This window comes from Antechinus flavipes, chromosome 1 (assembly GCF_016432865.1).
Source record: "Antechinus flavipes isolate AdamAnt ecotype Samford, QLD, Australia chromosome 1, AdamAnt_v2, whole genome shotgun sequence".
Classification (NCBI taxonomy): Eukaryota; Metazoa; Chordata; class Mammalia; order Dasyuromorphia; family Dasyuridae; genus Antechinus; species Antechinus flavipes.
In genome coordinates, this window is record NC_067398.1 from 254,865,852 (window position 1) to 254,888,121 (window position 22,270).

The 22,270-nt window shown below is 36.9% G+C and overlaps 1 protein-coding gene across 1 annotated transcript; it reads left to right on the forward strand.

The window, feature by feature from the left end:
• The first annotated feature begins 12,853 nt into the window (after window positions 1-12,853).
• Window positions 12,854-21,349, forward strand: ZFAND2A (zinc finger AN1-type containing 2A). The gene is made up of 7 exons (XM_052000435.1): window positions 12,854-13,692; window positions 14,956-15,058; window positions 16,015-16,109; window positions 18,373-18,501; window positions 18,855-19,006; window positions 20,478-20,558; window positions 20,975-21,349. Exons 2-7 carry the CDS (start codon window positions 15,004-15,006, stop codon window positions 20,991-20,993), a joined length of 531 nt encoding a protein of 176 aa, XP_051856395.1. The 5' UTR covers window positions 12,854-13,692; window positions 14,956-15,003; the 3' UTR covers window positions 20,994-21,349.
• Window positions 21,350-22,270: the final 921 nt, after the last annotated feature.

Sequence of the window (22,270 nt, forward strand, 5' to 3'; positions counted from 1 at the left end):
AGACCAGATTTGAATCAAGATGAATCTTTCTGATTCCAAACCCAGTGCTCTATTCACTCTACCATCTAGCTGCCCAGTAGGTGTATTAATCAGCAATCAATAAACATTTATTAAGGTTTACAGTGTATCAAGTACTATGTTAAGCATGGGGGATACAAATGTGAAAAAAAAAAGACAATCCCTGCTCTTAAGGAGCTTAAAATCTAATTGGGAAAGACAACACATAACAGAAAGCTGCAAGCTTTCTACTTATAGTAGAAAAGTCAAAAGTTCAAAATGAGTGCAGTTCAAGGAACTGAGATTTTTGTTTTGTCCACAAATATGGAACCATATATTAGGTGTGTACCCATACAGTCTTAACACAAGTGCTCCATGGGTATTATAGAGTCCTAGTGAAGAGGAATGAGAAAATGGCAAGGCCTGGGAAACCTAAGCCTAGTCAGCCTCAGGAGTAGTACAAACAATGTTGGCTAATAGCAGTAATTCAATACTGATTCTGTTGGTCTATAAGCTATAGAATTCCATGATGGGAACTACTCCATCTCTACCACTCTACAATTGTACCTCTAAACCATAATATTAGCATATCAATCTAATCTTTGTTTCTCTTTTCCATAGTTATCTTCTTGATTCTGAGTCTTTGCTAGATTCCCCTGGAATTAGTCTGCTGCCAAGCAGCATAATAAATCTGTATATATACATACACACACACACACACACACACACACACACACACACACACACACACATATATGTATTTTTTCATATATATATCTTTTTATTTACAAGCTATAATCATTCCCTCTTAAATGGTCGATGAGATAAAGGTTTTATATCTTTAGGTTATAGACATTCCTTCTTAATGTTAGACAGGATAAAGGTTTATCTATTTTAGATGTCATTAGAATATCAGTGACCTCCCTCCATTGTGTCATCCTAGGGGCCTCCCTCCCATTAGGTTATCCCCACCTAGGTACCTCCATTATGTCATTGTTCTTGTTATCCTATAAAAAAGCTTGCCCTCTGATACTTAAGTGCTGGACTTTTTAAGATGATAGTCTCGTCCAGCCCTGGGACTAAACATGGATCCATTGGTCCCAGTACTTCTCTCCATTTAATAAACTATTGAATTGGTCTTTAATCTCTGTCTTGTTCAGTTTCTCTGGCATTACAATAATGATCTCCTGGTTCTGCTCATTTCTCTCAGCATCAGGGGAACTGTAGTCTTGTTGGGGTATCTTTCTTCTCAACAATAGATTTAGTACCGGAAACTAACTCTTGAGGTTAACTCTGAAGCTAACTCATTTTACTGAACGAGAAAACTGAGACTCAGAGAGATTCAGAGGTTACACAGGTATTAAGTGGTGAAGCCAGAATTCAAACCTAGGTTCTCTCATCCCAAACTTAGTGAATATTCTTTCCACTGACTCTGAACTTAACTCATAAATCTCTGACTACCAAAAGTATCCATATTTCACCTTGATTAAGACTGGCAGCATGTAGAATATATTTCAAAAAGTGTTACTAAATAAAAGTGGAATCAGGGACAGTTGTCTGTATGTTGAGTTATTTCTGTCTTAGAGGAGAGTATTTCAGTACAAAACAGATCTTGAAGGTAAATAGGAGAGACAGACTATACTGTTCAGCTTGAAGAAATGGGGCCCTCAGCTTATAGATTACCCAAGTGCTATTGATGTAAATTGTGTCTCCTTTAATTCTGGGGGGGAGTTTGATGTAAACTGTCCTCTTATACAAGATGACTCTGAACCCCAAATCTTTGCTAAATGCCCTTCTGGACTTAGCCCACTGAAGAAGATATTTTCTTCTCAGTGTAAACTCATCTTTGCTAAATTCCTAATCAGGATCTTGTCCACTAAGAAAGCTGATTTCTTAGCTTACTGTTTTCTGAGCGTAAATAAACCCATTCTTGCTACAAACCTTGTACCTATATTTATTGGGGTTTGTGAATTCTTTTGCAAAATCTGTCACTGGCCAATTGTTGTTAGGGGATCCTATTGTTGTTAGGGGATCTCTTACCCTCAATTCTCACATCTCAACACTGTAAACTAGACCTTTGTGTCCAAATATTGTGTAAATAAAACATTTGTCCTTTGAATTGTATATTTCAAGGGTATCCTTGAAGAAGGGATCCTGACACTCTAAAACTCTTGAAAGGAGAAAATCTTCAGCTCTGCCTCAGTGAGGGAACCCGCATGAAGGAAACAAGACAAACAGTTTCATTCTGTTATCTAGGTGGGGTTCGTTCAGTCTTAAGTAAAAGAATTCCAACCCCATTGAATTAAAGAAACTCATTCAATTCAAATTCCAGCTCAAGATGAAAGCCAGCTTGTAGATGAGTCAACCTGGGCTGTCCCAGCCCCCACTGGGTCTATGCCAGAGACCATGTCCTTGGAATCAAAGAGCTACATGTCCTGGGAATCAAAGAGCTAAAGAAGAATGTAATTTCCCACACATAAATTCTGAAGCTACAACCTTATCGTAAACAAACTATTCATCCCAAACTCCTGAGACAAGATAATGTGTGTCCCAGGAAATTGGCCCTATCAGCCCAGGTGTGAGATAACGGCCAGGCTCCAGGATGTCTGCCACACATCTGGTGTAACATTCTTTACTTTGCAACCCCCCATTCAGAAATGTATTTAACCAGACCCTCTTCACTCATTAAACTGAGACTTTGTTTCACCCCAACTGGTCTCCCTCCTCATTTCTAACCCCATTCCTTTTCAGGCCTAGCCTTACAGACAAATGCCAGCCTCGGGACCCACACTTTGATGACCTGCTGGACGGGTCAGGTCTAACCTACTTGAACTGTCCCATCCCCCACTAAGACCCAATATAATATCTTCCTTCAAGGAAGGTCTTTTGCAGATGGACCTCAGTAGCTCACTCAGCTGCCAGAACTTTCTGTCCACTGAGAACTACATCCTCAGCGCAAAACTCCATTTTCCAATAGATCTGCCATTATAGAAGTCAGTCTCTTGGTAAACTGATTTCTATATAACAATAAACTTTGATTTTGCAACTAATAATTCGGGGAATGAGTGAATTCTTTCACTCCTAAAACCTGTGGCCAATTTTAAGGGGATACTTAACAATTCTCTTATAGCCATTAAACCTCTAGACCACCAGAGATCTAGACCACTAAAACAGCATTTCATATTATTCAATTTAATTTTCTTAAACTCAACTGTTAACACACACTCTCTCCCTCTCCCTTTTTCCCTCTTTCTCCTTCCTCTCTCTCTCATTCTCTTTCCCTCACTCTCTCCTTCTTTCCCTTTCTCTGTCTCTGTCTCTGTCTCTCTCTCTCTCTCTCTCTCTCTCTCTCTCTCACACACACACACACACACACACACACACACACACACACACACACACACACACACTCCTTCCCACCTTACACCCTCTCCCTCTCACAGTATCTAGGATGTGCTAAGTGCTAGAGATTCAAAGTTGAAGAATGACATCATTCCCTCCACATTTAGAAATTTATAATTCAATAATCAAATGAGCTAAAAGTCAAATCTATGGCTCTCATTACTATCTTAAAGCCAGTGGCAGAAAGTTAATGGAGATATCAAATGAGATATTATTCTCTTATAAAAGCTGTGGTGTCATTGTTGACAAAAACAATTCAGTATTTGAAAAAATATTTTTTGAGGGTGGGTGAGAGATTCTTCTACTTTATAGGATGTCTTATTGAAAGAATGGATTTGGAGTTAGGAAATCTCGATTCAAATTCATGATCTTACATTTACCAGCTACACAGAAGTGAGACACAACAATGGTGGGGATGGTGGTAGAGAGGTTCCTGTGGAGATGAGTCAGCAGTACAGTTTCTAAAGGGATGAAACTGATGGGATGCTGCTTCCAGAAAAAATATAGCAATAATGCTGAGGCCCCTGGACTTTAAGAGTGGAATTAGCTGAGTGAAGACACGCTCATAGGAATATATAGCTTTAAACTATACCTTAATTGTGACTTGAGACTTTATAATAACAAGTAGAGTTGTAGTTAAAAAAGTTGCAGGTGTTTCATCCCCTCCTGTTTCCCATTACTTCTTAAGTAGTATTTAAATACCTATTTTAAAGGCAATTTGTTATTTTATTTCTGGGATAGATTTCTGAGATTAGAATGCAGATCCAGACTCCCCCAAACAATGGGAGAAAAGGCTGGTGGAGCGGGGAGCTCCTGCATTAGGCGATTTAATTTTGTGTTTTGCAGTTTTTATTTTGCACTCTTTTTACTGACAAACACCTTGTTAGATGGGAGATGCCTTTTCTGGTGAGATCGTCCTTTTTGCTTTTTCTTACTCTGAGTCTCTCTGGTTGCTTTTGGATTCCATACTGTCCCACACATATTGTTCTAATCTGTTTGTTAATGATTCTAAAGTCTCCTGGCTTTAAGAATATAATAGTATAGTCCCACAAACACTGCTGACTGCCAGATAACAATCTGTTGGTCAGTGATAATAGGATTTCTGAGACAAATGGTGAGGTGCTTAACAGATTACTCCTCAATTCTACCTTTCAGTGACATGAAGAATCAGATCTCTGTCATTTCCTATAAATTTGTCTTCTTGCTCCTGGTTCTTTGATAAATTCTTTTGGAACCTAGCCTACTTCAATCTGCATTACAATTATAACTTTGCCCCTTGGCTCAGAAATGGATTCAAGCCTGCAAATTCTTTTGAGACACCTGGAAAACACCAGTCTGCAACCTCAATGTTTTGGGGTTTCCTTTTGAACCTCAACATTTGGTGACCCATACAGGGAGAGTCTGGCTTCCGCTGGCTTCATTCCCTCCTTGTCAAAGTAAGTCCCTCAGACAAACTGCAACCATTCCCAATAAGAGAAGGAGTGAAACAAGGTTGCCCACTATCACCATTACTATTTAATATTGTATTAGAAATGCTAGCTTTGGCAATAAGAGTTGAGAAAGAGATTAAAGGAATAAGAATAGGCAATGAAGAAACCAAATTATCACTCTTTGCTGATGATATGATGGTATACTTAGAGAACCCCAGAGACTCTACTAAAAAGTTATTAGAAACAATCCACACCTTCAGCAAAGTTGCAGGATACAAAATAAACCCACATAAGTCATCAGCATTCTTATATATCACTAACAAAACCCAACAGTTAGAGTTACAAAGAGAAATTCCATTTAAAGTAACTACTGATTGTATAAAATATTTAGGAATCTATCTACTAAGGGAAAATCAGAAACTTTATGAGCAAAACTACAAAACACTCTCCATACAAATTAAGTCTGATCTAAGCAACTGGAAAAATATTAAATGCTCTTGGATGGGGCGAGCAAATATAATATGACAATACTACCTAAACTAATCTATTTATTTAGCGCTATACCAATCAGACTCCCAAAAAACTATTTTGATGACCTAGAAAAAATAACAACAAAGTTCATATGGAAAAACAAAAGGTCAAGAATTTCAAGGGAATTAATGAAAAAAAAAATCAAATGAAGGTGGCCTAGCTGTACCAGATCTAAAATTATATTATAAAGCAGCAGTTACTAAAACCATCTGGTATTGGCTAAGAAATAGACTAGTTGATGAATGGAATAGGTTAGGTTCAAAGGACAAAACAGCCAATAACTTTAATAATCTAGTGTTTGACTAACCCAAAGACACCAGTTTTTGGGATAAGAATGCATTATTTGACAAAAATTGCTGGGAAAATTGGAAATTAGTATGGCAGAAACTAGGCATTGACCCACACTTAACACCATACACCAAGATAAGGTCAAAATGGGTTCATGACCTAAGCATAAAGAATGAGATTATAAATAAATTGAAAGAGCATAGGGTAGTTTACCTCTCAGACTTGTGGAAGTGGGAGGAATTTATGACCAAAGAAGAACTTGAGATCATTATTGATTACAAAATAGAAAATTTTGATTATGTCAAATTGAAAAGTTTTTACACAAACAAAACAAATGCAGACAAGATTAGAAGGGAAACAATAAACTGGGAAAACATTTTTACAGTCAAAGGTTCTGATAAAGGCCTCATTTCCAAAATATATAGAAAATTGACTCTAATTTATAAGAAATCAAGCCATTCTCCAGTTGATAAATGGTCAAAGGATATGAACAGACATATTCTGTTCTGTCTGAGAATTGTCTCAGACGAAGAAATGAAAACTATTGATGGCCATATGAAAATATGCTCCAAATCATTATTAATTAGAGAAATGCAAATTAAGACAACTCTGAGATACCACTACACACCTGTCAGATTGACTAGAGTGACAGGGAAAGATAATGTGGAATGTTGGAGGGGATGTGGGGAAACAGGGACACTTATACATTGTTGGAATTGTGAACACATCCAGCCATTCTGGAGAGCAATTTGGAACTATGCTCAAAAAGTTATCAAGCTGTGCATACCCTTTGATCCAGCAGTGTGTCTACTGGGCTTGTATCCCAAAGAGATACTAAAGAAGGAAAAGGGACCTGTATGTGCCAAAATGTTTGTGGCAGCCCTGTTTGTAGTGGCTAGAAGCTGGAAAATGAAAGGATGCCCATCAATTGGAGAATGGTTGAGTAAATTATGGTATATGAACATTACGGAATATTATTGTTCTGTAAGAAATGACCAGCAGGATTAATATAGAGAGAACTGGCAAGACTTACATGAACTGATGCTAAATGAAATGAGCAGAACCGGGAGATCATTATATACCTCAATAACGATACTGTTTGAGGATGTATTCTGATGGAAGTGGATCTCTTCGATAAAGAGAGCTAATTCAGTTTCAATTGTTCAAGGATGGACAGAAGCAGCTACACCCAAAGAAAGAACACTGGGAAATGAATATAAACTGCTTGCATTTTTGTTTTTCTTCCCAGGTTATTTATACCTTCTGAATCCAGTTCTCCCTGTGCAACAAGAGAACTGTTCGGTTCTGCACACATATATTGTATCTAGGATATACTATAACCTATTTAACATGTAAAGGACTGCTTGCCATCTGGGGGAGGGGGTGGAGGGAGGGAGGGGAAAAATCGGAACAGAAGTGAGTGCAAGGGATAATGCAGTAAAAAATTGCCCTGGCATGGGTTCTGTCAATAAAAAGTTATTTAAAAAAACAAAAAAACAAAAAACAAATGTAATTGAAAAAAAAAACTATTAATTAAAAACAAAAACAAAAAAACAAAGTAAGTCCCTCATTCTTTTCTCCCTCAATCCTATAGCTAGGATTGTAGAGGGCAGAACTCTAAAAAGGTATACTTAAGACTCAGTATAATTGATTTAATCCTACAGTAAGAGGTCAAAGTCAGACTGAAGGAGGAGCAGAGACTGAGAAGTGCAGATTGCTGACTGGCTGACTGATTGAGACTGCTGGTGCAGACTGGGAGACTGAAGGAGGCAGGGCAGCCACCACTATGTCTGAGTCTGAGATGTTGAGCTCCACCCTTCAGTCCTCTGTCTTCTCTATCTCCTAGTCCAGTGGTTCTCAAACTTTTGTTTTCAGTATCTTTATCCTATTAAAAATTATTGAGGATCTCTCCAAAGAGTTTTTGTTTATCTGGGTTATAGTTATAGACATTTACCACATTGGAAATAAAAACTATTTTTGAATTTGTAGATCCTCTAAAAGGGTTTCAGTGATCCCCAGGATTCTCTAGACCATACTTTCAGAAACACTGTCCTAGTCTGTCTTCCCTCTCAGATCTCTTAGATCTTTTATACTCTATTATAAGTACATCATCATAGGTGTTGATCTTGTAGAATAGATGTCAACTTGCAGAACTATACTAAGTACTAAGTACATGTAAACTAGAGAATCATTATCTCAGTTCCACTGACTTAACACCTTGTTGTAAGATTACTTGTTTCAAGTATACTTGGCCCTCTACATAAGACACCCCAAGCAACTGGAAGAAGGCTCCTCTGGGTTATCTTGAGCTCCATGCTCAGCAGATTTTCTTTAAATGGGGACACTCAAAACTTGGAAATTCTTGCAATTTTTGGCAAATTGACCTTTGCCACTTTTTCTGTGCTATGTAATGATTTTTGAAAAAGCAGTAACCATTGCCACCTTTTTCACATCATAAGAGAAATTTTATGGCTTTTGGCAAGAAAACAGGACAGTACTTTTCCATGTTATTTTAATTTGTATTTGTGTCTCTCTGCAGAATGTGTGTGTATTATGTTTGTTTTGTGAGCTAGATTCTATTACCTGGAAAAATTTTAAATGCAGCCAGCAAGAAAAAACTTCTATGCTGTAATTAGAATACTGGGAAAGATTTCATAACATCCTTGATGTGCACCTTAAAAGGGAAAAAGCCTGACTTTTTCCTGTGGATCCCAACTCTGGCCAAGATAGAGGCAATAGAATTAAAGTTAGCTGGTTAAAATTACAGAACTGTGAAAATAACATCTTAGCAGATTTTCAAGGTTCTGAGAGCAATGATTAAGGAGTTTGGCAATTAGTCATTTTGAGATTACAAGAAAAATTCCTGAAACATTCCTCATAATTCCAGGAATTTATCAAGAAAGCCAAAAAAAAAAAAAAAAAAAAAAAAAAAAAAAAAAAAAGGAGGAAAAAAATAAAAACAAATGGGGTAAATAGCAATTTTTTGGCAACCCTTCCTTGACTCCTATCTTTCCCAGAGTCTCCTTCTACTCCATTGGGAAAGTACCCTAGAAAATATTAAGGGACCTTCTCCATAACCCTGACTACTCAGCTTGCTTTATTCCCTGGAGTCCTGAGTGTCTCTCAGTTGTGGGGATTGCTTACAAGATCAATATAGCCCAAGTCCTTCTGCTAATTAGCCCCTCTCATCTCACATTAGATTAAGAGAATGCTAAAAAACTAAAGAAAAAACTCAATTCTTCCTCATCTGTAGAAATGAGGGAAGCAGCAACATCTGTAGGGACCCCACAAAACCTTGCCCAAACACCTCCCCAACTCAGCTTATGGGAGTGGGGATGGGTCAGGCCCCCTGGTCAACATTGCCTGAGTCCTGGCACTTGAAACTACCATCAAAGAGAAATCCTGACACCAGTCACCCCAGCCTTCAACAGGTTCTGTCTGGCAATTACCTGGGAAGAATCTGGGTGCCTCTGGCACCTCCCAGCATGGCAGTATGAGGTGAGAAAGCCAGTCAGCCTTTGCATTTGCTAAGCCCACCATTCTGTTTCAGTTGCACATATGTATTAGCTATGTAATTGATGGCAAATTATTTTATGTCTATCCAGTTTTCTGATTTGTAAAGAGAAATAATGATTGTTGTTGTGAAGATCACGATTGCAAAAGTGCTTAGTGTAAACAAATGCTATATGAATGTTAATTGCTTTATTGTATGTAATCGCTTCATATCTGATAACTTTATATGGATTTTTAGATGTGACCAACATACATTGCCAATAAATGATTTTGTGTGTGTGTGTGTGTGTGTGTAAAGTAATCTGGAAGCAAATTCAACTAAATTAAGGCTCCCCAGAATTAGGAGGATAGTGCATAGAAGAAAGAGAATTCTCTTTCTTCACCCTTCCCTTTCTTTCTGACTGCAGCAGAGATATTTGGATAAAGGGGTGAGAGGGAGAGAAAGAAAATATACTCACTTCAGTGAAATTTATCATTTGGGATATAACAGTAAAAGCAGTTTTAAAGGAGATCTAATCAAAGACCACTGAAAGAATATGTAAATTGTAATCTATATGCACTGACAGTGTTAACAGAAGATTTAAGAATTTGGGAACTTTAGGAAAAGAGAAAAACAGTCCACTGCTACTTTAAAAACTGGTAACAAACAGCCTGCTTTTGAATTATCAAGAGTCAGAGTTCTGAGGGCTCCACCAGTAAAAACTGGCCTTTCACCCTTTCCTGGCACACAAAAGAGAAAATGATATGAATTGGAAAATAGCCAAATGGCAATTCAGTTTATCTGGAACATTTAATTAGAATTATTATTATTAGAAGATTCCCTAGAATCTCATAAGCTAACGATAAAATAAAAAATAAATAAAATTAGTATATCAGTGACAGATCTCTCTGTCTTTTCCTATAAATTTGTTTCCTTCCTGGATTTTTGCTAAATCCTTTTAGAACTTAGCCCACTTCAATTGGCATTACAATTATAATAAACTTTGTCCCTTGATTGAAATGGATTCAAGCCTGAAAATTTTTTGAGATACCTCGTGATACCAGTCTGCAACCCCAACCCTTTGGGGGTCTCCTTTTGAACCTCAACAAAACTAGCTTTTGTCTGAGTCTCTTCCCTAATTTTGGAGGGTCTGGGAAGAACCAGCTAATCAGAAATTGAGGCTGGAGTGAGCTTCCAGGATGAAGAGATTTTTGTGGCCTGGTAAAGGAAGTCCTGTGGAGATGAGTCAGCAGTGTAGCCCGGGGGTGGGGTGGGATGGAGGGAAAGATTTTATGAATATTCTAAATACAATTTTTTTTTTCTTTTTGTTTTGGCCCTATGATTCTGTTAGCATAAGGTACTTCCAGTATAGAGAGAGACTTCCTTTACTGATAGAGACAAGCAATTTAGCTGTAAATTATAGTCTTAACAAGGGCCCATGAAGTTATTTTTTAAAATTTTCATTTATCATCATTTTTGCTAATTTTAAGTTCTGAACTGCCTCCCTCCCTCCTTTCCCATCTCAACTTCCCATCATTTGGCATAGATCAATAGATGGATGTGTGTGTGTGTGTAAAACCATACTAGATGCTTCTTTTTATCAATTATTTCTCTGGAAAGGGATAGCAAATTTCTTCATAGGTCCTTTGTAGTTGATTTGAATATTTATAATACCTAGAATAGCTTAGTCATTCAGTTAATCTTCAAACAATACTGCTGTTACTCTATGTTGTTGCTTTTTCTTCCTTCTCCAAGAGGACCATGACATTCAGGGAGGTGATGTTATGACATTCAGTGAGCTAGACTTAAGTGTAGAGGGCCGGAACTCTGGAGAAGTTGAAAGTATACTTGAAAGAAGTATACTTGAAACAAGGTGTTAACTCAGTGGAATTGATGATATAATGGTTTTCTAGTTCACATATATCTAGTATGATATAATGATATAATCACCCTAGATTGGCTTATACTTTATTTGCCTTCTCTTCATTATTCTTTTTTGCACCATCTTCTCTTTTACTCATATTTCATATAAGTCTTTCTCATTCTTAAAAATTCTTTCTTTGAGCTTTCCATTTTTGTTTGCTATTGTCTTACATTTGTCCTCTTCTTAGTTATTTAACCAAGAAGCTATCTACACTATGAGTCTCTATTTCTCATTTACTTCTCTGCAATCTGGCATCAATGATGTTTTGGTTGTTAAATCCAATATCCTTTTATTTCTCTGCATGGACATCTTCTCCTGGCCACTCCCTCTTACTAGGTTTTTCTGGCACTGTCCTTTGTTGGATCTTCAACAAGATAATAGTTAACATGTGTTCCTGCAGGCTTTATTTTAGGCCTTTTTTTTCTCTTTATAGTACTATATCACTTGAGTATTTTTATCAGTTTCAATTACTCGATTGTTATGTAGATTATATTGCTAAATTATGTAGATTATTATACAGATGATTTTTCAGATGTCAGATACAATTCAGCAAATTGTATATTACAGACATCTTAAAATATATACCAATTATTTAAGAACTATCTTACCCCTTCTCCACTCCCTACTTGCCTTTTCCCGAATTTTCCTATTATTTAGTCATCCAGGCTCACCACTTCACTGTCATCCTCTCTCTTTTAACTCCCATATTTAGTTGGAAACTCCTTTAATTTGTCCTTACTCAAGATTTTTTTATATGACCCTCTCCTTGGACAGTGTGGCCACCCTGCCGCAGGACCTTACCATGTCAAGACTAAACTATTGCAATAAGTAGTTGCTTGAGTTCCCTGCCTCGGTTCAGCTCACTGCCCACCCTTTACTCATCAGTGAAAATACCGGAGAAACTGAGCAAGATAGAGATTAGAGAGTATTTAGTAATTTATTAAATGGAAAGATTTACTGCGATCAAATTGGATCCATGGTTTGGTCCCAGGGCTGAATGAGACTATGGTCTCCAAGAATCCAGCAAACAATCAGAATTCTCAATGGCATATATACATGTGGCTCAGAAGCAGAGGGTAGATTGAGGCAGGGGCAGAGTCAGGGTGCTGAGAGCAAGAACAGGAGGGGAGGTTTTGCCGAACTGAGAAGCAGGGAAACCAAGGCAGGACTGAGTTAGGATAATTAGGGAAACTGAGTCAGGACAATAAAAGAGAACTCTGGCATAACACAAGTAACCTTCCTAAATGATAGTTCTGACCATGTCATCCTTCACCCCATTCAATAAACTTCACTGACTCCTTATTTTCCAGGATCAAATATAAAATGCTAGTTGGGTTTTAAAGCTTTCCTAAACTTGACCTGGGCAGCTAGGTATTACAGTGGATAGAATGCTGGGCCTAGAGTGAGGAAGACTCATTCTTCTGGGTTCAAATACTCCTAAGACACTTACAAGTGTGTAACCCTGGGCAAGTCACTTGTTTGTCCGAGTTTCCTTATCTGTAAAGTGAGCTGGAGAAAGAAAACGACAAACGAGTTCAGTATCTTTGCCAAGAAAACCCCAGATGGGGAGATGAAGTCAGAAACCAACTGAATAAAAACTGCCTCTTGCTAGCTTTCCAGTCTTCTTACATTAAGATATCTTATCAGTTAAGCCTAATCACTCAATAACTGGGACAGAAGCCAAAACTGAGCAGACCTATACTAAGCTAGGAGTGGATTTGGTAACCCAAACAATGACACTGGCCTCTTACCCACTCATTTCCCAGTTTAACTGGGTGTCACCCAGTCTTACAATTGTTGCTCTTTCTCATTCATCTCCACCTTCAAGATTCCTTGAAGTCTCAGCTAAAGTTCTAACAAATAAGCCATCTCCAATCTTCTTTCCTTTCAGAGCCTCACCTCCTTGATTATCATCTACCTATCTACCAATCTACCAAAATTGTTTATCCGCGTTCCGGGGGGAGAGGGGGAGGAGGAGGGAGGGGGGTTCCTCCCTCGGGCAGTGAACGATCTCCGGACAGGAAAGGTTTTTTTTTTGCCTTTTTTGTGTATTCCTAGAGCTCCTGACGTGATAAAGGCTCAGTAAAACCTTATGCAAAACTGACGGACCCATCGATCTTTAGTTATGCAATATAATGCAGTCAGCACACTTCCTTCCAAATTATTGATATTCAGTACAGATTTTGCTTTGAGCTTAGTATTTACAGTCTCTCCCCTCCGAGAAAGAAAACTCTGAGGATTGGGGGGCTCGAGGTACGGACCGCTAACAAACACCTTTCTACACTAGGCGCTTCCGGGCCCCATCTTTTTCTCTGACTCAGCACAGCCTAGGCGCTTCCGCGTGACTAGGGAGGAGCTGAATCAGCTTGGAACAGTCATGTACTTGAATCACCGCGGGAGCCCGGGGCGTGGACTTCTAGAAGTTGCCTGGACGCTCGGGAGAAGAGGAGGGGTAGCAAGAAGACAGTATGTTTTGATTGGTCAGTTGCCTGATGACGTATTGGAGCGCACAGAACCGTGACTTGGCAATAGTTTTTTCCCAGGTGACTTTAGGTGAGCTTTTAAATAACTGGGACTGGGCGCTGAGAGAATAGTTAGTTTCTGGCGGCGGAATCGGCGCTCTTTAGGTGAGTAGATTTTTTCTCTCCGGCGTTCTCGGCGATTCTTCAAAATTGCGTGTGTAATTTCCCTGCACGTCTAGCTTTCCCCTCCCGCACCCTCATTGGAAGCGAAACTTTCTTTGGAAGGAAGGAAAGGGGAGAGGGGAGGGCTCTGAGCCGAGCTAAGCGCCTCTGGCTATAGATGGCCTGGGGCTGCGCTGCTTGGGGTGAGCGCTGCTTTTATTGCAGCTGCCACCGTCGTCCCGGTTAATTCCCCTTTTAAAGCTATTCCGGGGTGTCCCCCACATTCGGCAGCTGGGGTGTAGTGGGCAGCATGCCGGGTTCACCGCTGTCCTGTTTATGGTGTAATTTTAGACCAGACACTTAGGCTCTCTGAATGTTTTTTTGTTACGCGCAGATAGTGGTGTCCGCTCTGTCTCACTTGGCGGGCTGGTAAGGATCTGTTGAGAGCTCCACCAACGCCTTACCAAAGCTTGACTATTTCAGGTGATCGTGTTACCTGGTCGCAGCTTAATGGCACTTATAAATGCGAGGTCAGGACTGACACAATCCTTGTAATAGTCAAGTTTGGGGGCCATATCTTGGCAGGCAAAAGTCTGGCTCTTCATGTCATTGAAGGAAAAAAATGTAAAATTTGTGGTTCTGATTTGGCTTAATCTATGTAGCATAGCTAGCATTTAACAGCACTTTCAGGTTTTCGGAGCACTTTTTCTTATTTAGTCATCCTCACAATAGCTCTGGGATGTGAATGCTTTTATTCCCATTTGTACCGATGAAGAAACTGAGGCACATTGAAATTAGGTAGCTGATTTGCCCTTGTTCACACAAGTCCTAGGTTTGCCAGAAGCTAGATTTACTTGGTTCCTCCCACCAAATCCCAGAGCACCACTTAACTCTATACACATAAACGTATATGTATGTATAGATCCAGCTTTAAAGGCATGCTTATCTCCATTCTTTCGGTACAACTTAATCCTGTTGTTGAGTCCTCCATCCATTAATACTGAAAATCTTGAAGCTTGGGAATTGAAATGTTAAGGAACCTAATGATGCCACCTAATGCTGTTAACTGTTCTGGGTCGATGTAGTCATTGATAGAAGTTGATATGATCACCCTAAAAAAATTTTTTTTTTGGAGGGGCAGCATTTCCCACTGCTTTGACTAAGAATAGATCATCTATCTCAAACATGAGGAAACGAGAAGGCTAATTGAATTTGTAAATCTTTATCCCAGTGGTGAGGTCACTGTTTTTCATCTTTCTCCTACAGGTCTTCTGCCAGCTAGTTTTTGTGTCACTAGCACTTTTTCTTTCCACAATGGAATTTCCAGACTTGGGAAAGCATTGTTCTGAAAAAACTTGCAAGCAACTGGGTAAGCTGTTAATGAAATATTAATTGAAAATTACTATTTTGGGTGCTTTCTTTTTTATACTTTCTTTATGCATGGGTAATTTTAAAGTATTGACAATTGCCAAACCTTTTTTCCCAATTTTTCCCCTCCTTCCCCTCATCCCCTCCCCTCCATGGCAAGTTGACCAATACATGTTAAGTATGTTAAAGTATAAATTAAATACAATATAAGCATACATGTCCTAACAGTTATTTTGCTGTACAAAAAGAATTGGAGTTTGAAATAGTGTACTATTAGCCTGTGAAGGAAATCAAAAATGCAGGTGAACAAAAATATAGGGGATTGGGAATTCTATGTAATAGTTTTTAGTCATCTCCCAGAGTTGTTTCGCTGAGTGTAGCTGGTTCAATTCATTACTCCTCTATTGGAGCTGATTTGGTTCATCTCATTGTTGAAGATGGCCACGTCCATCAGAATTGTTCATCATATAGTATTGTTTTTGAAGTATATAATGATCTCCTGGTCCTGCTCATTTCACTCAGTTATCAGTTCATGTAAGTTTCTCCAGGCCTTTCTGAAATCCTCCTGCTGGTCATTTCTTACCAAACAATAATCCATAATATTCATATATTGGGTGCTTTCTTATGAGAAATTGTATAGATTAATGAGTGTTTTGCACATTTCATATAAAAAACACTTGACAAGTTGGTATTAGGCTAATCAAAATTTGTTTTTAAGCCACATTTTTGGTAAAAGATAGTATCTTGAGGAACTGTACCTACAGATTTTCAAAAGTAGTAATTAACTATAAAAGACTGACTTATATTTTGAGTTAAACTTTTTTCTAATATTCTTACAAATATGCTTGTATACTCTAGTAATTAATGACAAGTTATTAAAGTCCAAAATGTTGTACAGGTAAAAAGTACTGTTGTATAATGTCTTTAGTTCAAACAATATTTTCATGTCTTCCTTAGATTTTCTTCCATTAAACTGTGCCGCATGTGACAAAGTCTTTTGTAAAGCTCATATTCAATTGGAGCAGCATAAATGCAGTGCTGCATATAAAAAGGTAATTAATCCATATTTGCCTGTTTTTAGAAATTCCAAGTATATAAACATTTGAACTGGTTTTTGACACAGAATAAAAATAGTGATTTAACTTTCATATTATGTGGTGAAAGGTAAGTCAAAAATGAAGGTTTAAAAATCAGGAGAGAGATTAAACTAGTTTGTCCTGAGTCTATTTCACTTCTAAAATTCTGAATTTTACAGCTTAAAACAATTTTTTGCTATATTTTATAACAAGCAATGACTAGAGTATAATTTGGTACTACTGTGCCATGTTCCAAAAGGTTAACAATAGCAAATTGCTCTAGTTTAAACTTCCAATTTAAAAATGATCTTTTGAAGCCAAATTCATCAATACAAATGTATATTACACTAAAGATTGTTGAGCAATTTGAAATTTTATTGAAATATTTGCCATCTTAGGCCATTAATTGGTCCCTCTTTTATTGTTCAATAAGTTTGTCAATCTGAAAATCTTGATAGAAAATTACAGATTTTAAGTTTTTATTTCTTCAAATACATGCAAAAGTAGCTTTCAACATTCACCTTTGCAAAACCTTATGTTCCAAATTTTTTCTCCTTCCCTCTCTCACCTCCTGCCATAGATGGCAAGCAATCCAATATAGGTTAAATATATCCAGTTTTTAAAAACATTTCCATATTTGTCATAGTGCTCAAGAAAAATAGCATCAAAAGGTGAAAGAAAAGTGAGAAAAATCCCAAGCAAACAACAAAAAGTGAAAATACTAAGCTTTAATCCACATTTAATCTCTGTAGTTCTCTCTGAATGACTAAAATTGCCTTGAATCACCTCATTGTTGAAAAGGGTCAAGTTTATCACCATGGATCATCTTGTTGCTGTGTACAAGGTTCTCTTGGTTCTATTCACTTAGTATCAGTTCATATAAGTCTTCCCAGGCTTTTCTGAAATCAGCCAGCTCATCATTTCTTACAGAAAAGTAGTATCCCATTACATTCGTATACTATAACTTGTTCAGCCAATCCCCAATTAATGGACATCCACTCAAGTTTCCAGTTCCGTGTCATTCAAAAAAGGCTGCTACATTTTTGCACATGTGGGTCCCTTTTCCTTTTTTATGATCTCTTTGGGATACAAACTCAGTAGAGACAGTGCTTGATTAAAGTTTGAAGTTTTATAGCCCTTTGGTTATAGTTCCAAAGTGCTCTTCAGAATGGTTGGATCAATTCACAACTCCACCAAAAATGCATCAATGTTTTGAGTTTTCCCAAATTCCCTCCAACATTCATCATTATTTTTTCCTCTCTTATCCCATGAGAGGTGTGAAGTGGTACTTCAGAATCGGTTTTTAATTTGCCTTTTAAAACAATAGTGATTTAGAGGATTTTTTTCTTGACTAGAAATGACTTTAATTTCATTGTCTGAAAAAATGTTCATATTCTTTGACCATGTTTTTTTTAAATAACTTTTTATTGACAGAATCCATGCCAGAGTAATTTTTTACAACATTATCCCTTGTACTCACTTCTGTTCTGATTTTTCCCCTCCCTCACTCCACCCCCTCCCCAGATGGCAAGCAGTCCTATACATGTTAAATAGATTACAGTATATCCTAGATAGAATATGTGTGCAGAACCAAACAGTTCTCTTGTTGCACTGGGAGAATTGGATTCAGAAGGCATAAATAACTTGGGAAGAAAAACAAAAATGCAAGCAGTTTATATTCATTTCCCAGTGTCCTTTCTTTCTTTGGGTGTAGCTGCTTCTGTCCATCCTTGATCAATTGAAACTGGGTTAGATCTCTTTGTCAAAGAAATCCACTTCTATCAGAATACATCCTCATACAGTATCGTTGTTGAGATATATAATGATTTCCTGATTCTGCTCCTTTGATCATTTTTCAAGTGGAGAATTGCTTGTATTTATATATTTTACAAAAGAGACCACTGCATATAAGCATTTCCCCCCCCCCCCCCCCCCCCCAGCTTTCTACTTCCCATCTACTCTTGGTTGCATTGGTTTTGTTTATACAAAACCTTTTTTGTTTAAACAAAATTATTCATTTTATGTTTCATAATGTTCCCTAGTTACTCTTTGATTGGCCCTCTAAGCATTTCAAAGTAATGCAAATTGAGTTTTCATTAATTATCTTATACATTAGTTACATGCAAATATAGTTGCATACAGATTGGAAACAGAATCTGGACAAGTTCACATTTTTATCCTTTGTCATGCTTATCTTTAGAACTTAAGGATTATCAATCTCACATTAGCTGTTTTTTAGGATGTACAGGTCCCAGTGTGTCCACTTTGTCATGTCCCTGTTCCAGTAGCACGGGGACAAACCGCAGATGTTGTGGTTGGACAACATATGGATAAAGACTGTAAATATAACCCAGCTCGGGACAAAAAGGTAAGTGAAATCAGTGGTTTGATAATTTGTCTGGGAAAAAATATTCAACATTGTATTGCCTCAATTTTATCCTTGGATTTTCTTTTGTGTTCATCTTTTACCATTGCAGATAACTGAAATCTAGGAATGAATAGTCATACTAATTTTGGGGGTTTTGACAGTATTTAATGACCCTAAAACCACTCTTTTATCTTAGTTTCCAATTTGGGTACTTAATTGTAGAATTTAATTCTCATTCCTGTTATAGTAGAATATCATATGTGTAGTTTTAAGTTGTCTTGTTGCTTCTTAGACCTCCTAATTTAGTCTATTATTAATAGTGACTCAGTTTTCATTCTTTTGGTTGCTTTTAGATTTTTGTACACCGGTGTTCAAAGGAGGGATGCAAGAAAAAAGAAATGTTTGAGCTGCTTTGTGACCAGTGTAATGACAACTTCTGTATTAAGCACAGGCATCCTTTGGATCATAACTGCAAACATATTGGCCATCCCATCTCCAGAGAAGGGTAAAAAATCTGGTTTTAGTTATTCTAGGATTTAAAAAAAAGGGCTACTAACAAAATATTTATTAACCTGAGATACACTTAAGCATCAAGTGGCTGATTATTGATAGTACAGAACCAGAAATACTAAAATCATTCTATTAGTTTGACAGTAGTAGCTATAGTGATTTGGAGATCAATAATGTACCTGACATAGTGGATGGATAGAGAAATTGGCCTAGGAAGATCTGGATTCAAATTTGCCTCTTTAACTTGCTAGCTGTGTGAATCTGGGCATCTACAGAAGCTTTCTGTGACAGCTTCACTATGGTTATATACAAATCATGGTTTGTATATATATGGTTATATACAAAGGCAGGTTATCAAGACAATTTACAAGTTCTAATTTTTGTCCTTTGTTAAGCCAAATAGTTTTTCCTCTTTTAAAGTTCTGGATTGTCTACCTCTCATTAGAATCTCATTTTGTTAAGATGTATGGTCCAATAATAAAGTCTACTGGTGTTTTCTCAGCTTCCTAAATTAAATTGGAGAATAGTTAAGGGAGTTTTTTTCACTAGAATTTTTTTTGCACCCAATAAAATCATAGGTAGAGATTAGCATTCTTGGACAGTGAACAATTGGATTCACAAATAGCACTCGATCTTTTTTGGCTAGAAGAAAAAATATTTAATAAGCATGAACATACTATATGCTAGAGATTTAAACACAAGAGTCCTTGCTCTTGGCATGCATTTTTAAGAGACAACCTCTATATTTACAAATTTATTTACAAAACATTTACAAAATTCATCCCCCCCAAAAAAAATATTTACAAAGTAAATCATAGCTGACTGGGTCATGGCATTTACCCTTTGAAAGTAGATTTTTAGCTGATTCTTTAAGTGGTGAGAAAGGTATCTACAAATAGCTAGTGCAGAGTATGGGAGTTTGGCTTGCCTCCAGTTTGCAGGAAAGGGGATAATGTATAATAAAGCTGGAAAGATGGCAAAGAACTTTAAATGCTAAATTAGGGGGGAGAGGAGGGAGGCATATTTGATCCTAGAGATACTAGGGAACCACTGAAATTGAGTGTAGGGTGACATAGTCAGGTTTTTATGAAAATTTTTGTGGCTCTGGAAGATGGATTGAAATTGGAAGACAAGTAAGTGTAAGCCAGTGGTAAAAGAACCTGAGCTAATCTGGTGGCATATGAGGGAAGAGAAAGGGGGTTTGTGTGGCTAACCATTCCTTATTTCTACAGGTGATGAAATTTCCCGTAAGGTGAGTGGAACTTAGGCTTGTGTTTGCCTAGGACTGGGAGATGTAGAGAGCTTAAAACAAGCAGTTCATCTCCCATGTCTTTAATTTTGTTTCTTGTGCTATAAAGATTCCTTATACTTAAGTTCAGTGTTAGAGTCTGTAGCTAATTGAATAAGCATTATTAGGTTCACAAGTGAATAGGTTTCATGAATGTTAATCTAACCTTTCCTTATAGGTGTGCAGCTATAATGAGAGCTTCTGAATCATCTGGAGCTTCAAACAAATTATCTTCCAGTTGGCTAGCTCAGCGATTAAGGTATTAGTTATATTTAAAATTACACGTCTTGGAGTTAATATCTGAACAAAAAAAAAAAAAAATCTAGTGGTTCTGCTGCGTCATTGAGAAAATCTTAACACATTTTTAATGTAATTAATAGTACACATCTTAAATTACATGCCCCAGTTGAATATAACTTAAAGAATTATCTAGCTTCATTCTTGTAATAGTTAACCTTTCAGTTGTTTTGAACTCCATTATAAATGCTGTCCTAATCTCTAATACAGCACAAGACTTAATTGAGCAGTGAAAGTTTTTAAGTATAAATTGTGGATGTGTTTTTTATTTGGCCTTTATGTATACTTTATGTGACAACCTTTCCACTTCTAGTTCAGATACCAGTATAAATATGTAAAAAGGAAATTTCTTAATTTCTTCCTGTTCTTTTTTTTCAGCGGTAAACAGAAGAGTTGATGATCATTTGACATTCCTGGTCTTTATCACCTGGCAAGGAATGATTCTGTGCATTTTTATATAATTTAAAGTAATGTGGGCTTTCCCACAAAATCTAAGTTATTTATTTCCTTTTAATTTTTATTTTTATCTGAAAATATTTTCTTTATGTTTCTCAGGGATCTTGGGGATTAAACTTTTCATTAAAATTGTTTTAAATTAAGTCATGCAATCAACTGCATCAGTGCTCCTTAGAAACAGAAGTGCCTTTAAATTATAACTTTGTATATTTAAACATTTTAATTGTAACTAATTCATAACTTGTTCCTATTTTGATTAACTTAAATTTAAAATTAAAATTTTAAATGCCATAAATACTTAATTGTTTCTGGTGCCTTTGTCTCTTAAAATTTGCTCTTGAGCTAAAGTACTAAGAACTCTTGTACACAAGTATATGAATAAACTGGTGGGTTCCTATTAATTCATTAACATATGGAGAAAACATATCTTTCTGCTTTTGTTTTCTAGAATTTGATTTAGAAATGCTTAGATATGGAGTTATTCCTTATATATTTCCCAAAAATATTTAAGGTGTTGGTGTATGTGTGGATGGGCACAGATCTTTCAAGTAGTGAATAATTTTTTTCTGAAGAGCCTATGACAATATAGAAGAATAGTAAATAATACAGAAAAAAGGCAAAAGAACAAGGTGTTTGTTATACCTGTCTTTGTGGAAGGCTTCTCTATAGAAGTTCCTCTTTGTGAAACTAAGATGTTTAGGGCCTTTAATAGTCAATATGGATAAATTTTATGAACTTGAGGGTAATTCTATAATACAAGGATATTGGTGATTATGATTTGGGCCAATGCCAAAATGTTTGTTTTGTTAAATAGACAGTGAAATCTCATGTCAATTTTTATTGCAAGTATTCTACAGGTAGATAATTCATTAAGCCATAAAAGTTTATAGGCATACTTTACAGAGCTCTACAAATTGATTTATTTGGAGTTATGGAATGGTTTCAAAAATCCACTAAAGCCTGTAAATGAAATCATTTTCTAGTGAATGTATGTTCAACTATTCTCAGATGTAATCTTTACCACAAGCGGAGAACACCACTATCTGATTGTTCAGTTCACAACCATGCTATTGATACTGTACAGTTGCCTTTTTTAGTTTTTTCTTCTGGAGTTGTTCAACTTCTGGCTTGGTATTTTTTCTAGTGTAACTTATGTCTTGACCAAGCTTTTCCTCCACTCATCTCAAATCAGGCTATTTTAATGTACAATTTTCAGTC

Bases quoted from the DNA above. Each gene is read 5' to 3' on its own strand.
- ZFAND2A (XM_052000435.1), top strand. From the start codon at position 15,004: ATGGAATTTCCAGACTTGGGAAAGCATTGTTCTGAAAAAACTTGCAAG. The intron at 15,059-16,014 runs GTAAGCTGTTAA...TGTCTTCCTTAG, and splicing joins AAAAACTTGCAAGCAACTGG to ATTTTCTTCCATTAAACTGT. The intron at 16,110-18,372 runs GTAATTAATCCA...GCTGTTTTTTAG, and splicing joins GCAGTGCTGCATATAAAAAG to GATGTACAGGTCCCAGTGTG.